Source organism: Etheostoma spectabile, chromosome 7 (genome assembly GCF_008692095.1).
Source record: "Etheostoma spectabile isolate EspeVRDwgs_2016 chromosome 7, UIUC_Espe_1.0, whole genome shotgun sequence".
Taxonomy (NCBI): domain Eukaryota; kingdom Metazoa; phylum Chordata; class Actinopteri; order Perciformes; family Percidae; genus Etheostoma; species Etheostoma spectabile.
Window position 1 is genome coordinate 14600852 of NC_045739.1, and position 16414 is coordinate 14617265.

Genomic DNA, 16414 nt, shown 5'->3' on the forward strand with positions numbered 1-16414 from the left:
GAGTGTTCATCTCTGAAATGACCATTCTTAGCCAGCAGCTTCAGTTTCTGTGTCTAAGTGTGAAATATTAAACTCTGAAGATTGTTTTTTTTTAATCAAACCTTATCGTGATCCAGTAGGAAGAGTACGTTCCTGCTCAAAAGAGTTGCAGGGTAGTTATTTTTAAGCTATTCTCTTTTAAAATCTTAAGTCTGTAAGGCAAATGAATCACCTCCAGACAGCTATCCCACACTGCCAGCACACAGCCATTGGGTGACCACTCCAATCCTGCCAGGTCCTGTGTCTCAGTCTCAAAATGCTGTGAGAGAGATCAATTAAATGAAGTTAATTTACACAAATTTACATTTACAGAAAATCGATAATTTTGATGTTGTCATTTTGATGAAAATTTGTACTCCAACTGGGTCAATGACATTTCAAATTATTAATATTTGAAGTCTATGTGGCAGTGAAGCTTTTAAACTGATGTAAATCATTACTGTAATGTAAATCATATTTGAGATGCTTTACCAAATTATATTCCTACTGTTACAGACGGATACTCTACAAGTTTATGGTCACATACATTTAGATGTCTTCCACTGTTGCTTAGCTTACCTACCAGTATATGTCAAATGTATAATCATGGTCATAAAACTCAAGTACAGTTAATTTTAAAGTTCTACTTACCCTGAGTAAATGCCAGTCGTCACACACAAATACACTGACATAGTCTTTGCAGTCACGGCGTTCAGCCAGGGCCATATAGCAGCCATCTCTGCTAAAATCTATGCCTATGAGTAAAAGATTTTGAGAGAATGCTATAATTACACCATTTATGACATATAATCACAGTATGATGAAGTTCTTACAATGACACCGTAATAACAGAGTTGAACTAAAATGGTATGTTAAAACAAACTAATTGTAAATCAACCTAAAATACAATTGGTCAAGTTTATTAACTACAAGTTATCAAACAAGTCAAAACAGTTTTATATTATAAAATCTAAAACTATATGGTCTACTTTATAGGTGCAAACTGGCAGAAATTTTTCCTTGATTTGCATGTTCAAAAACTGCTAATAAAACGAGTACATTACAATACATCATATCACATCCAGACTGGACAGATTCACATAAAAACTCAATACACAATAGAAGTTACATTAAAAGGAGCATTAGGTACACAATGGTGAGGACTAAATTAAGTTTAAATAAATAGATAAAAGTGCTGGACGCTGAGGTAGCAAATTATGGCTGGCCTTCCTGATTGAGATATTTTATGGCAACAGGAAGAAATTATGTTTCTTTGATTTAAGGGATGGCTGTGGTTGTGTAAGATTTTTCCACTTAAGCGTTGCCATATCTAGTTTTTGTCCACTTTATTCGACACTCATATAGGTTGATTCCTCAGGGAGGTTTAGTTACAGTAGCAGCAAAAGAATAAATAAATACAATGACATGATAAAAAGTATTTTGAACTTTGATCAAAGCCATCATTATATATTGGCTAGAGAAAAAAAGCCAGTTATTTATTCTGATACTTGCATATGTAACCTTGTGGCTCCCTATTTACTTCATCCAATGTAATTATCTAATACTATGGCACCATCAGGTCATTGGTATGTAACTATCATGGTCATTTTTGTATGACGGTTCTGAGGATATACGAGTCACAGAGGGACATAGTATTGCATGCGGAAAATGGGGAGAGTCATGGACAATCATTTTTCCCCAAGCTGTTGACAGGCCTGTTATGAAGAGAATGCCCCATTTACTGAAGAGGGGCACAGCTGTCAGCAAAGAGGACCATAGCTTGGCCTCGTACCCAGGGTCGCGCCACAAGGTAAAGAACGGCATGTGACTCACAGGGCATGCTGAGGCACTCAGGCCATTGGCCCTGCTACCAGGTACTCCTGGTAATACTTATACACTAATAAGCCACGTTAAAGTAAATAAAACAATATTCTCATACTGACCCTTCTGACATGCTTTGGGATACTTGATGTAAGACACAGCTTTGGTGCACAGGGACCAGACGGTGACTCTCAGCTGTCAAGGCACCAGAGAAAAGGGGGGGGGGGGGGAGAGAGAAATCACTGGGGATTATCTCGCAAGTGAAAGTGTGACATGCACACCCTATTGCCTGGCAGCGCAAAGGAAAAATATACATACAAGTTAGAGCCTGAGAAATACTGGACTTTATAGGCAGACATATGTATTGATGATTGAGAATAAAAAGAAAAATCTGATGACACTATATCAAACAATATCAACTTTTAAACAGACACGTAACACAAACATTTTGATAAGGATCCTTTAACTATAATCAAAGAATTGTGACCAAGATATGAACATAATGTCGGACATTTTACAGTTAAAAATGAAGGTTTCAGTGATTTCTAGGGGACAATTTAGGAACAGTGTTGCCATTGCCCAAACATTTGAGATTTTTGTCTAAAACTTCTAGTTTCTTATCAGCCAAATTCCACAATGATAGCAATATCTGTGATAAGCTAATATGAGTACAGTATGGGCTATTCTGATAAATAAGTAGGGTTTTACACATGTAAAAGAAACAAATGGTTTTAGAAGCCACTTTGAGAAAACGGCATGACCATTTGGACCAGACTTTCTCTCTACTAGACTTTAATCTATATCAATTCAACCACTATATTTAAGAAAGATGATCTTAACTGAGGCTATGATCTAATAAGTGTTGTGTATGGCGACTGGGTGTCAACAGAGACCTAATAGGAACTCAATTAACCAGGCCACTAGTCTAATGAGGCCTCTAAGTGCTCCTTTGCACCCAAACACTTGTCCGTCAGCCAGGCAGATCCGGTCTACAGTCCAGGCTAGCATGGTCAATCTTGCCCTTTGACGGCTGTGGACAGAGTGCCTTATGTCTTTGAAGAGGTCTATGATAAATCTCTGCAAGGGACATAGACACCAACATGGTATCAATCTATCACTAGATGGATGGCCCTGGCCTGTAGAGCCCTGAGTGTGTGGAGTGTTTTTCCACAGGGGATAACCACATATGTTTAAGGTTTGCAGTCACTGACAGGGATAGAAAGGGATTATACAGATTAAATTATGACTTGAGCAGTTATTAAATTAACAGATCCAAACAACATCAACACACAGCAGGTTGTGTACATTCCCACAAATGAGAAGCAGTGCCAAATAATACCTATCCGGCCACATGTTGTTATAAGAAAAGAGTCCTTGTGTTAATGCTTAGTTTTAACAACAGTCACTCAAATACCCACCAGTCACTTCAACAAGATTGATGCAAACACAAGCAGGTGGCACTCAGCCAACAGTGCAGCATATTTGGACTCAAGGACCAGTATGATATGTGGTATCTTGCCCTTCAAGAAACAAGGCGCACATAACATGTTTTGGGACACTGTTGTGTGATCTGTACTACTGTACAGCTGCCTGGGTATTAAGATGTTCAGAGAAAGCTGCAACCCAACTAGGGATGTACAATAAATCATTTTTCTATCGTTACCGCTTTGTGAACTAGAGAAATAAACACTGCGAAAGATTGATACATTTTAAACCCATGTTCAGTTCAATGTTAAAAGTTGGAAATAATCTTTTTTCAGTTTCTATAATTCAACAAGCAATTTGTCTTGCTTTTGTATTTTAGTGGTGTACTAAAAAGTTGGAGAAAGGCTGAAGCTTTTTACATTTTAATATCGGTTTATTGCAGGTAATATCATGGAGATATTCAATAATGTTATTGCATATTTTCCTCATTTCGTACAGCCCTAAACCACACTGTTAACAAGAGTTACAGTCCACGAAAACATTGTATTTAAATACAGATTTATATGACACAGAATATACATCTGCATTAATTTTATACAGGTCACTGAGTTGTTAACAGTTTTGAAGTTTGACATACAGTACTTCAATAACTGACAGCTACTTTCCTGATGCTGCATAACAAAGTTATGTCTCGTTTGGTTCACTACTCTCTTAAACACAACCTATAACAGTAGGGTAGATTGTAATGACAGTAGTCATAGTAATGACTACTGTCAAACATCAAGGGTATGCATGAACAACACTGCAACATTAAGGGTGTTAAATGCATGGTACTTATACCTTACTTTACAGCTTACAGTAAGCTGATATAAAGTGGCTGCATAAAGCCCTGTCTGCCATGCTTTGAATGTTTAAGACATTAAAATGTTAAACTAGTTATGTACATGAGCCAAGAAGATTGAACACCTTTCTCATAGGGAAAAAATAAAGTCGCTTTAACAGAAAACTTATCTTATCCCACTAAATGAGAATTACAATTTTAGCCAGTATGTCATCCTTAAAACCGACGTCTGCACACACGCTATACTATCATACTCAACTATTGAGTACGGAGTATTCTTCTGTAATTCAAGCTTGAACAATATCCTGTACTTCTTAACACCATCACAGCTAGACATTCTGGAGAGAACCCTGTATTCACACATAAATAAATAACAGCAATAATAAATCATTCTTCAAAAAATATTTTCACAATTAAAATTGAAGCCTTCCTTTAATGCTGTATTTTACATTTGAGAATGTGCAGAGCTAAAACTACTTAAGTGACAGGGCTTTCATCAGTGTCCAGACAGACATTTGAACTGTGTAAAGTCCGTCACCTAACTGGGCTGAAGTGTACCCTCCTGTTTGGTCAAGGCATCCAGCTGTGTAGACCCTGTAACAACATCTCACTGCACGCTTCCTGGACATCCCCTCAGACATGGTGCCATGGCAACCAAAATCAACACTGCAGAAACACAAACAGACTTACAATTCTTAGATGCCTTGAACCCACCACATAGGGGATGCAGAGAGATCAAGACCCAAAAGGCAGTGTAACTTTAAACTGGGTGGAGGGAGGGTAGCATGAAGAAAATAGGTGGGAAATGCTTTTCCATGTGGGGTGGTATGCAATAGGATCTTTAGTTGGTAAAGCTACACTTTAGTTTGAGTATCCTCACCAAAGGTGAGCAGCAGCTCGGGGATGGGGGCAAGGGACTTGAGGGTGGCGTGAAAAGTCAAAACTCCACTACAACAGCTGCTGCTTATCCATCAGGGATGCACAAATTCACGTCTGAAGCGGGCCTAGCATAACTGTTACTGGTGATCAGTACAGGCTATAATTACAGACAAGTACATTTTATTATTGTTTTGATATTTACATGAACAAGGAATCCTCATTAGGAAATGGTTCCTAAGGTTCCTTTACATACTGGTGGTTGTGAAGGTTTTTTCCAAAAAGGGACTGTTTCATAACATGGCTGTTGCGAAGCCCTTTGAGACTATAACTGTAATTAAGAGCTGTACCAATAAACTTTACTTGACATGTTATGACAAGGGTGGTTTTTAAGAAACTGCCAAATGGGAGATTTGCAGCTAATTTGTACCAGCACATCCACTTAGTATCTATTTGCAAGTATTCATAACAAGAAAACCACAGATTTAGGGAACATTTCCAACAGTACAGCCTTTGGCCAACATGATAACTATGATCAGTTGAAGACTAAAGTTACTGACTGGAATAAAACCTATCGTTCAGCCATTCTTGTTGCGCACCTATATGGGTGCGAGAGAATGGGCGAGTGCATTTGATGCCATATAGGCCTATCTGTCAGCAGAGGATTAGACTGCCTGCATTCCACATCGGAAGCCATCTCAAACCAATATAGCCTATTTCTCCTGTTACAGCCTCATGATTCTACCAAGGAACTGGAGCCTCTCAAAGCCCACACATAGGTATGGGTGAGCTATTGTCCCGTGTTGAAGTGCAGCAGCTGCCTACGTTTGCAGTTTATCCGATAGTGCCGTTGCCAACAATGCTACACGTTAGCAAGGCTCCAGCAGTACTGGCCAAGAATGCTAACGCTAATCCGATCCCAACAATGTAAAAACCATTAGAGAAGTCAAGCTTAATGATGTCCTTGGCTGGAGTTTTTCCACCCTCAGTTTATCACCCCTCAACTGGTAAAAGTGGATTAACATGGATGTGTGAGTGGCATTTTGTGAGGTCCAAAGATAAACGATGGGAATTCAATTACGACACAAGTTGCGTGAAGTCTCACAATACATAGGCTAGGTTTCAGCAATGAGAATTTCTATTAAATCTGTGACATGGCACGATCTCCTATATGAAACCAGCAGTTTCGTATTATGTCTGCCTAAACACATTGTGGTTCTACCTGTAGTTCTTCCTTTGAGCCTTTCTAGCAGTATAGAAAAGAAGTACTTGCCTGTAGAATGGAGAGCTGCAACCCAATTAGCACTAGAGCCACAATATGCTTTATAATTCTCCTACAGTTACAATGTCAGTTGTGAGCTAATAAATTATGGTGCCCAAGCAAATCAGAAAGATCTAGAAACATTCTGTTTGGGTTTTAAAAGAAAACACAGCCAACTAAGCAGATTTAATGACAGAGACAGACAAACACACAGTGGCACGATCCACACCATAGGCAGCTGTCCCTAAACAAGTTAATATAGCAGGCTGTTTATGAGTGAGGCTGAAATTCAAACCTGACCCGAACACCTGTCTGGAACAGCCTTAATGAAATGCTGGGCTGGGGTGAAGGTAAGTTCAGTTAGCCCATTGGCAATGTGGTAGCGAGTGCCTACTTTGCCTCAGTTCATTTAGTTTTTCAACCTCAATTACTAAAGGATGCTCAGTAACCATTAGGAGTTCTTAACTTCCTGCTCATATTTAGTTGGGTGATAAGGGCATTGAGTAACATGTTTTTAAATTCACAACAGCACAAGTCAGAGGATGATAATATTGTGTCAGGGCTTGCCATCTGCCTTCTCAGAGCTCTTGACAAGAAATACTGACTTGTGTGAGGTTAAATGAAGTATCTGACCTTTGCATATAATTTTCCGGAGATAGAACCAGTACAGGAATCCGTCTCAAGAAACAAATGGCTGCCTCGAAGGTTGAAGAAAAGAAAAAAAAGAAGAAAAAAAAAGCTTTGCAAAACATCTACTTATTTTTTCTATTAAATCGCTTTCTCTGTAAAAGGTCAGAAAAATATTTTCAAAAGCCCGAAAATCATCAAACTACTTGCTTTGACTAACATTCCAAAACATGTCAACTCCAAACTCACTATTGTACAAAGACTTGCCTGACAGACCACATTAGTCAATTATTTTTCCATTGATTGACTACCCGTTTCAAAAAAGGAATGACAGTACGCAGTTCAAAGTGTTTTTTTGACAGTTATATTTAAATAATACTTTTGATGTTTATCTTTGAACTTGTCTATTTGTGTGTTCAAACATGAGATAAGTACAAGTCAAACTCTGACTTTCTCAGACCTAAGCTATACTGTTGCAGATGCTATATCTTCTTAGGGAAGGAGTCTCAATTAATTTCCATTCTATTCCTTAAGATGCAGACAGACAGAAAGCAGACATGCCACAGACTCTTGCACTCCCTGCACCCTTCTCCAGACCAGACACAGTTGTGTGTTGGGCCACAACACCTGTCAAATGATTCCTGGAGTCAGGTTCAGCATGACAAGATGCAGCCCACCATGGTGCCCCCATCATATTCCACATAGCCCCAGGGTAGCTGCTATAGCTTCTCACCCCTTACAACATGTGCTTACTATAAAGTGAATTTAAACCAGGAGTCAAGCGGCATAGTATAGAACTAAACAAATCTTTATTAGTCTGGGTTTCATTCTGCAGTCATTAAATCTCCTGAATCTTTTTCTTCATGAGCCTGTTTTTGGCAGGAGCAATGAGTGACAGTGCTTTTTACATGACACTGATTTCAAGTATTTAAATTAATTAAATTAAATATCTCTGGATGTAAATATATTTAGTTGTACCCTTGTTATATTGGTAGGTCAAAATTATTGTATGAAACAATTTCCATTAGTCACACCCATTACTGAGGAATGACTCAAATATACTGAAAATAAACTGTGTGCCACATTACTCAAAAGGTCACAATTAACAAAACGCTAATATTTCCTTTCATGCCTATCCCGATTTAGTGGCCGATATTAGCTTATCACAGATATATTGGTGTGAAGAAATGCAGAAGAAAAAATATTACACCTTTTAAACACTTTAATATCTGCATCAGCCACAAACATCCAGTATCAGTCTCTGTATAAACCATGAATTCATTAATTGATGATACACTGACACGAGGGCCAGAAACGCTACCAGTCAAGTCCAACTTCAAATACCCAGTGCATTACCTTGTTTAATTTGTCCCTCATACTCAATGAACCGCTGCCACATACTAAGAAGCGTAATTTCATCAAAGCTTTTGTTTCCTTGTGTGATAAACATCTCCAAAATGAGCTCATTTCCATCCTTTGCTTATTTCAAGGTGTGACCTGTGATTTTTTATCACTACATTAAAACAACTACAGTTTTCACTAAATGTAAGAAACATGAACAAACAAAGCGTTTTTAAACTGAGAACTGCATTAATAGGACTGGCCGCCAAAGAAAATATCAGACCTCTAACGGAAGGGTACATACACATTGCATCCATGATCCAGAGGTACTTGAGACCTATGTATGACAGGACGCTAACAGGAAGGGAGCTATGAAATCAGGCTGAATACATGCAGCAGGTGGGGGGGCTGTAGGGGCGGTCAAGACAGGCTCTGGTGTCTGGCTATTTTCAGGTCCCCCTTCCTTGCGGGACAGCAACAGTTGAAACCAGACAAGCATATGCATAAACACACTTCTGTGCGCATGAACGCATGCACGCACCAACTTCACACTTACGTGGAACTCGGTGGTGTTGAGAATGTGACGTCCGTCTGGACTCCAGCGCGAGGAGACTAGTCCTATTGAGCCCTCATCAATCTTACAGTGCCAGTCCGGCTGTTCCAGAGACCACACCTGAAGAGAAAGCCAGAGTGACAGAAGGACAGCAATTAGACATAACTGATGACATCCCTCGCACACATCCTTTATCTCCCTAAATTTATTTTCAAATAGTAAGAAACACTCGAGCATCAGAAACCATGAAAGACTGGCACTGGATACCCCTGCAAAGGTAAGTTACTTGACCTTTGTTGCACATAAAACTGCCATTACACTAGCATGCAGAACGTCTACAACTGCTGCTCTTTGGGGGGGGAAAAAAACTTAATTATTACAAGCTCGGTCTGTTGATTAGGATGAAAGTTAAAGAAAAAAAAAAAAGTATGGACATTCATTCAAACGTAGTATGCCTTTCCCTATTTTCCATTAATGTGAATAAATCATCAAAAGAAAATGTTTACATTTTTGAGCCTTCTCAAATAAAAAAAGGAGGTAGTGTAATGTGTTTAAAAAGACAAGAGAAAAAATAGCATTGCATGATTTTGTATTCTGGTAATTTTGTAAAAAGAACAATAAGTGACACGGTTAAAGAAGGTTCATGATGCCTTTCTCGTTATGTTTAATGGGGAATTTTATTTGAAACGACAGCTTCTTGGTCTGGATTACTGGTTTTTACTTTAAATTTTATGTTTTGTTTACATGTTTAATCAATGTATATGTTAAAACACTACTTACCAATAGGACTAGCTATTTAACTAGTGCACACACTAAAGTACCCTGTGAAATTCATTCAAATAAAAGTAGTCTATATCCATGACGTTCCACTTCCAGGATTGCTTTGTTGCCGTCGGAACTACCGCAGGACTTCACTCTTTTTCAGCTGGATGTCCATTATCTTTTATTTTGTTTGTGTTGGAATTTTAAACTGTGGTCGATTTTTGGAGGACTATGGTTAACCACTCTTCCAGGATGTACGATCGGTATGCAATAGCCTTTTAGTAGTTTATGCAATAAAGTCTGTAAAAACAAAATACAATCCACCTAATCTCATGTTTAAGAAGGCCTCTTGCCTATCAGACAAAAATTTAGCTGAAAAAATTATAGATTTCACTGCCACAAAATAAATCACACAGATACATTCCAATCCTGTGGTCTAGGTAAAAGGGTCTTGATATGTTTCAATAGTATAGCTTGTTCATTCTCTCTCTTCATTGTCTCAAAAATTATACTTATTATTTCACATAGAACCATTCGCATGCCTAAAAAAATGTTTTGAACCATTTAAAATGTCAATGTTTTGTTGTAAAAAATGCTATTGTACGATAGAAACCTAGTTTTGCTTGGGCAATACTATATGATAATGTTTTAAGACTGCAACAAACCATTTTAGTTGCTGATTTATTAGATCGCTTAGTTTATTGTTCAATCCAAATGTCTAAAATGAATAGCAAATACCACCATAAGCTACTGAAGCCCAATAATATGTCTTCATATTACTTACACTGTCTGACCAACGGTCAAATTATTCCACTTATGGTGGTACTATATAACAAAGACAAGATTAAATTAAACATTTTCAGTCAGTGTCACATAAAAAAACATTAATTAAATCATATCTCTACTAACAGTATAAATCTAGCAGAGTAAGATTGACTGCAACCTAACAGGTGACAGACCACCAGTATTTACACTACATGTTGAGTCACATCCTCACATTACTGTCCACTTCCGTTAGCCTACCTGTACCAGTCCTCTCTTGTACATAGCACAAAGGATAAAGAGAGAGTCAGATGACCAGTCCATGTGAGATATCTGGTCCAGACAGGTGTAGAGCTGCAGGATCTGCAGCGTGCTCACATCTCGCACCACGAGCCTGTACTGCACACAGGTAGCCTGACAAGTAGGGTCAAAGAAACAAGTCAGAAAGAGTAAGACCTCTAACACACTCTACTGTTATCCATGTGTAACTAGCAACCTAACCATGGGAATTACAATAAGAGTTAGAATAATTATGTCTACTGCACTATAAAACTACAAATTAGCAAATATTATTTTGAAACAACTAAATCACTTACCAAATATTTCCCATCTGGAGAAACTTTACAGAGTTGGTTGGATTGCTTGAATACCTCAGAGAAATTCATCTTACAATCACAAGAGTTCCTACACAAGAAAAAAACAAAACAATTACCGTGACATTTATGAAAAAAATAATAAAATCACAGTTGAGTTTCTTCAAAGATTTAACTGCATGAGATTGTTGACAGCCTACTCAAATCTGGTGTAGTTTCCAAATTTTAACACATGGTGGCGCCATAAGTCCAGTAAATAAAAACGCTCATTACAGTTAGCTACCATACACACATAGTACATACACAGACAAAGAAACCGTTCTTCTCTCATGCAAGAGTCATTGTATGGGGAAAGCACTTCAGTGTGTAAAAACAGGTTAAGTCCGTTTCAAACAGAACCTTAGTAGAAAGAGCTGAGCTTCAGGTAGCCAAGTTAGCTAACGTTAGCTGGTTCACATTTAACAGAAGTAACGTTAGCTAAAAGTAGAATAAAGCCACATATAAACCATGTCTAAATCGTGACTCCATTGCCATTTTATCGTCTTGCTATCCATATTTTTTTAAATAATGTAAAAGGCAGTTGATGGAAAGAAGAACACTAGCTTGCATGCTAACGGTAAAGTAGCTCTTAGCAGACACTGGACTCATTCAACACTAAGATTAGCATAAACCACTTACGCTAATAGTAATTCAGCAGGTAGTAAATGTTCACTATCTTCACCCTCAATGGTAACACTTATCTTTTACGGCAATTGTGTTGGTTGGACGCGAAAGTCGTTTAGTAGTTTAGAAAAGTTTGTTTCTTCGCATGATTGTCTTCTGGGCGCAGGCAGACTGTTGCTGCTAGTTTGTTTGTATGAGCCAATGACGGCCAACCGGTGCTGTTCAATCAGCATGCGTCGGCTCTCTTTTGGCTTCTGGGAAATGTAGTCCATTGTTGTGTTTTCGCTTTTTTTGCTGCGTGTAGGCTTTATCGGCCCCTATGTGTATGTACACGCGTGTTTGTGCGCGTGTGTAGCCTACCAAATAAATACAATATTTTTTTGCTTTACAGGCTAATAATCTTGGGATTTTGTTGTCTAAAAAGATTTGGAATATTTTGTTATTGTTCCTTAAATCCTCACGTTTTATTAACTTTCACCATTAATCGTTTCATTGTCTGTAAGTTATGTTTTATTCACACAACTCTGTCTTTTAGTGCAAGTACAGGAAATGTAGACCAATTACCTTTACATCCCCCACCAGCTGGGATAGGTTTCCCGCTTATGTGCGCCCAAACCGCGCTACCGCCTCCCTTCTTCTCCCAGCGCAAAAAAATCTTCACCTCCTCTTTGGTCTCCGTCAGCAAAGCTCACACTTCCCTGAACAGCATGCATATCAGTTTTCCTCCTGTTTCTTCGCAGTTAATTCTGTTTCTCCGAAAAGTCAATCATCTCCAACCGCTGTTATCATAGGCTATACCGTAAAGTCGGTCGATTTTTTGTTTTGTTGTTGTTGCTGTTTGTTTATGGAGGGTCACTCTCTTGGCATGTTCGATAATAAACAGGCAGGTGTTCGGCGCAACATAATTCTTGGGTATTTGGATTGGAGTAATAATAACCATCAGGTACGTTGATTTATTTGAATGCCCTACAATATAGAACAGAATAGTGATTTAAGTATTTGTCATATTTGTTGTTTGTTTATTAGCAGGACTGCAGTTTGTCGGTAGGCCTATTTCTTGTTTTGCAAAATGCGACAAATTTGAGGTTGTTGACAAAAAGCCTTAGCTGTCTTAATAATTGCCTAAGGCTGAATAAAAGTGTCCTAATTTAAAATATTTTTGGTTATTGTGTAGATGTGATTTTACAGCTGCTGGTTTGTGTAGCTGGGTCTGCGTAATGGAGGCTATATTCTCAGACAGTAAGCTAAAATAGGTCAAAAATCTATTGTCTAAACAAAATAAAAAAATAAAATGTAGCATACTCCTTATAGAATTTCCATAGTGCACCATGCAATAAGTGTAATAGGCCTATTACTATCCTCATTTCGATTTTTTTTTTTTTTTGGCATTATCTTTGTATGAAAAAAAATCCAAAAGCTCAGTATCATTCTTACCATTCACAAAAGGTTGACATATTTATATTAACTTAGCTCTTACTTTAGTTTTTGCTTGTGGGCTATTGGTTGTATTTCAACATGCTACATAAGGAGCGACACAATGACTCCACAAAAACGACAACATCGTCCTTTGAAACCTCATAAAATATTTCACTTGGGGCTGTGGAGAATCGAATTTAAAATCATTTTAAAACTAATTTCTTCTCAGTTGGGACTGTGTAAAATCTTGCAGAAATGGCCCTTGGGAAAGGAGTGTGTGTGTGTGTGTGTGTGTGTGTGTGTGTGTGTGTGTGTGTGTGTGTGTGTGTGTGTGTGTGTGTGTGTGTGTGTGTGTTGTCATGGGTGCTGTAACCCGGGAGGGGAGACACAAAGACAGGTGAATATCAGTGAAGCGTTATGTCTAACTTAAAAGCTGGTGGGACATTAAGAACCTGCAGAGGCCGTGCTTTACAGAAATAACACAGGTGTAGGCTGCTTTGTGAATATGTTAACATAACAACAATAACAACAAAAATACTAGTGTTTCAGCAATAAATTAAAAGAAAATAGCCTACATATTTCTTGGCAATGCTTGCCATTTAGTCAAATACTTTAACGCTTATCAATAATTAGTTTTATAAGACATATGATAGGCTACAATAATAAAAGCTGTTTTCCTAAGTGGAAAAATGTATTCATATTTCCTCACCCTTATAAAGACAAGGCAAACCAAACGTTCTGGAGGCATGCTTATGTAGCCGAGTCTATTATAGATCGGTATAGGCCTACTGGTAGCCTAGTTCGGTTACTATACACTAATACATAATAAATCTAAGCCTTGTAGGACAGAATTAGGACTAAGTGAAAAAGTCGTCTGTGTCCAGGTGGAATCCCAATTAAGCTGCTCAAAGTGCGGAGCGCTCCGAGGCCGATCCGCTGTCTGCCTTCTGCTCGTCCCGCAGCGGCGCTTTGTCAGATCCCCTGCGCGAACACTCGAGCTGCTCTGGGATCTGACGAGGCGGCACCGGGGGACGAGCGGGGAACGGAAGCTGCTTTCTGCGGCGGCAGCCACCTCGAGAACAGCGGGAACCTGCAGCCACGCAGCAGGTTCACTGGTATAGGCCTATCTGCGAACGTGGGCGTGATGCAGGCCTCTTTAACATGTAGGCTATAGGCCTATATATGTTTTTTGTTGTTGTTGTTGTTGTCTTGGATTAGGATATGTGGGTTTAATCAAAACTTTATTTGACGTAACAGTTGTGTGATCAGCTGGAAGAACAAAACAGCCGTTGCTCAACATGACATCATGTTTACTGAGCTGCATATCTTCAATCGATTCAGACCAAAGTGAAGTAAAAAGAGCCCTGTTACATGAATGTAGAAATGAGGTAGCCTAACTGTATTGAAATTGATCTATCTGCTATTTAAACGACGGTCACGTTGACTCAACAATTCAGATAAGCTATATTGTATATCCGCAGCCAAATTAGCCTACAGTCAATGATTCTAGAGGAAGGATTTGTATTTATGATCTGTTGCTGCGTGCATCTTTAAAGCCATGCATGCACCTTTGCCACACTTCTTTATTGTGCAGTCCTTCAGAGAGGTTACTAAGGAGATATGACGCTGCTGTGGGTGCGCAATATAGTAAACTTTGGTACGAACAAATATGCTCGACGGAATTTTGTTTTGACTGATTATTGACACATCAAACTGGGAACTAGACCGTCCTTAAGCTTTATGCGGTGGCCTATAGGCTGCATGCAGTCCACTTGATTTTCTATTTATGGTTTTAACTTATGACAAATGCGGATTTATGTGACGACTCCAAGTCGGCCACTTGGACTCAAACAGGCCCGGATGTCGCAGGTACATTTCTTAACAACACGATAATGTTGTTTTATCATCAGCTCCGTCCAAATAAGGGACCAAGTTTTCCGTCATGTTGAAGTTGTGATTATTCTAAGTGCTACCTCGACAACCAGGCGACTTGATGCTATCTGCTGCCTGTAGCTCCACTTGCTATTTGCTTCGAAGCTCCATAATGCCTGAAGACATTTTACGGGTGCAGTGGGGGCTGTGTTATTTTGAGACAGAAGCGGAGGTGATGCTCAGACTTTCCCTCGGAGTGAGACGGTGATGAGGCAAGCAGGTCTGGGCACGCCCAGGTCCCCCTGACACCCTGCCACCTCACTGGGACTGCATTGGTGTGATCACACCTGGATGAATTGGTGTGTGTGTGTGTGTGTGTGTGTGTGCGTGTGTATGTGTGTGTGTCCTGATAAAAATGATCATCTAGTAGTTCCACTTGTTTAAAATTCTGTTCTGGCTGTTACTATCTAATTCATACAATTTTCATTCTAAATAATTTGATGTCTGTGTGATTCCTGTCTGTGCTTTGCAGAGTGATCTGCCCCTCACCAGACTACCCCTCCTCTAAGATGTCCCAGTCCACAGTTACTGAAGAAGGAGGCACCTTTGAGCACCTGTGGAGCTCCCTGTGAGTGTCAACAATACCTGCTTACGGTTGTTTTACTTTCTGCCAAATTAGCTCATTTTCCAAATTATATAATGGTTTTATTAAAAATGTGAATTGCATCACTTATCATTTGAAAGAGAAAACAAATTAAGGAGTCATTGTACCTAACATTTTATTTGCCCTTCCTTTAAAACTATTCTTATAACAACCCTTGTGTTGTATTCCGTCTGTTTTGCCTATTCTTAAAGCATCAAGTGTAACTTATCACCCAGTTCCGTGTTACATCTTCATATTCAACTTCATTCAACTAACTACCACTAGTTTAACACCTATTTATGGTATTAATGGACAATAGATTAAAAAAAAACATAGAAATTATGAATAATTTTGATTAAAAGTTAAGACCAAAGGAACATATGTTGATAGATAATCACAGCTTGGAAGCATCCTTGTTACTTTTGGCCATTTTGGTAGAAAGAAACCCATATTATTGACAGAAACTTTCAAAACGGGTCAAATTTGACCCGAGGACAGCATAAGGGTTAAAAAATATTTTTTGGTGGTCTTTTTTCTTTGCACCTCAGGTATATTGTCATGTGACACGCTTGTGCTAAGTTAATTTTTTGAAAGCTCATCCCTCTTAGATCAACTTGCATTCATGGTGTTGTGTGTTCACAGGGAGCCAGACAGTACCTACTTTGAGCTCCCCCCAGGCAGCCGGCCCGGTGAGTGCCCAGTGCCTTCTACCAGCATCACAGGGAGCCACCGCAGCGCTGCTGAGGTCTCCATGGATGTCTACCAAATGAGGGACATCAACGACAACGTAATGGTAGGAACATGAGCTAATACTGCAGTTCAGTTTGTACCTTTGTGGACACTCTTTTACCTTTGCTTTCAAGAAGCTACAGCCATCTGTAAGGATATTTTGATGGTTTCTCTGCGAGCTGACGCACACACACACACACACACACACACA

The 16414-nt window shown here is 39.0% G+C and overlaps 2 protein-coding genes across 5 annotated transcripts in view; one reads left to right on the forward strand and one right to left on the reverse strand.

The window, feature by feature from the left end:
• wrap73 (WD repeat containing, antisense to TP73) overlaps positions 1-11765 on the reverse strand; it is a 14536-nt gene extending 2771 nt beyond the window's left edge. The window contains exons 1-7 of one of the 2 annotated variants that reach the window (XM_032520681.1): positions 11559-11765; positions 10884-10971; positions 10549-10701; positions 8767-8883; positions 1962-2034; positions 670-773; positions 212-298 (exon numbers count right to left, since the gene is read on the reverse strand). In XM_032520681.1, the coding sequence (XP_032376572.1) occupies positions 212-298; positions 670-773; positions 1962-2034; positions 8767-8883; positions 10549-10701; positions 10884-10952 (603 nt within the window). In that variant the 5' untranslated portion in view covers positions 10953-10971; positions 11559-11765. The remainder of the gene's footprint in view (positions 1-211; positions 299-669; positions 774-1961; positions 2035-8766; positions 8884-10548; positions 10702-10883; positions 10972-11558) is intronic. The other variant, XM_032520682.1, reaches the window with a different exon arrangement.
• Positions 8804-16414, forward strand: part of tp73 (tumor protein p73) — a 27692-nt gene continuing 20081 nt past the window's right edge. Inside the window, exons 1-3 of one of the 3 annotated variants that reach the window (XM_032520671.1) lie at positions 8804-9040; positions 15364-15459; positions 16117-16267. In XM_032520671.1, the coding sequence (XP_032376562.1) occupies positions 9009-9040; positions 15364-15459; positions 16117-16267 (279 nt within the window). In that variant the 5' untranslated portion in view covers positions 8804-9008. Of the gene's footprint in view, positions 9041-12382; positions 12487-14238; positions 14348-15363; positions 15460-16116; positions 16268-16414 lie in introns of those variants that run through there. The other 2 variants (XM_032520673.1, XM_032520672.1) reach the window with 2 other exon arrangements.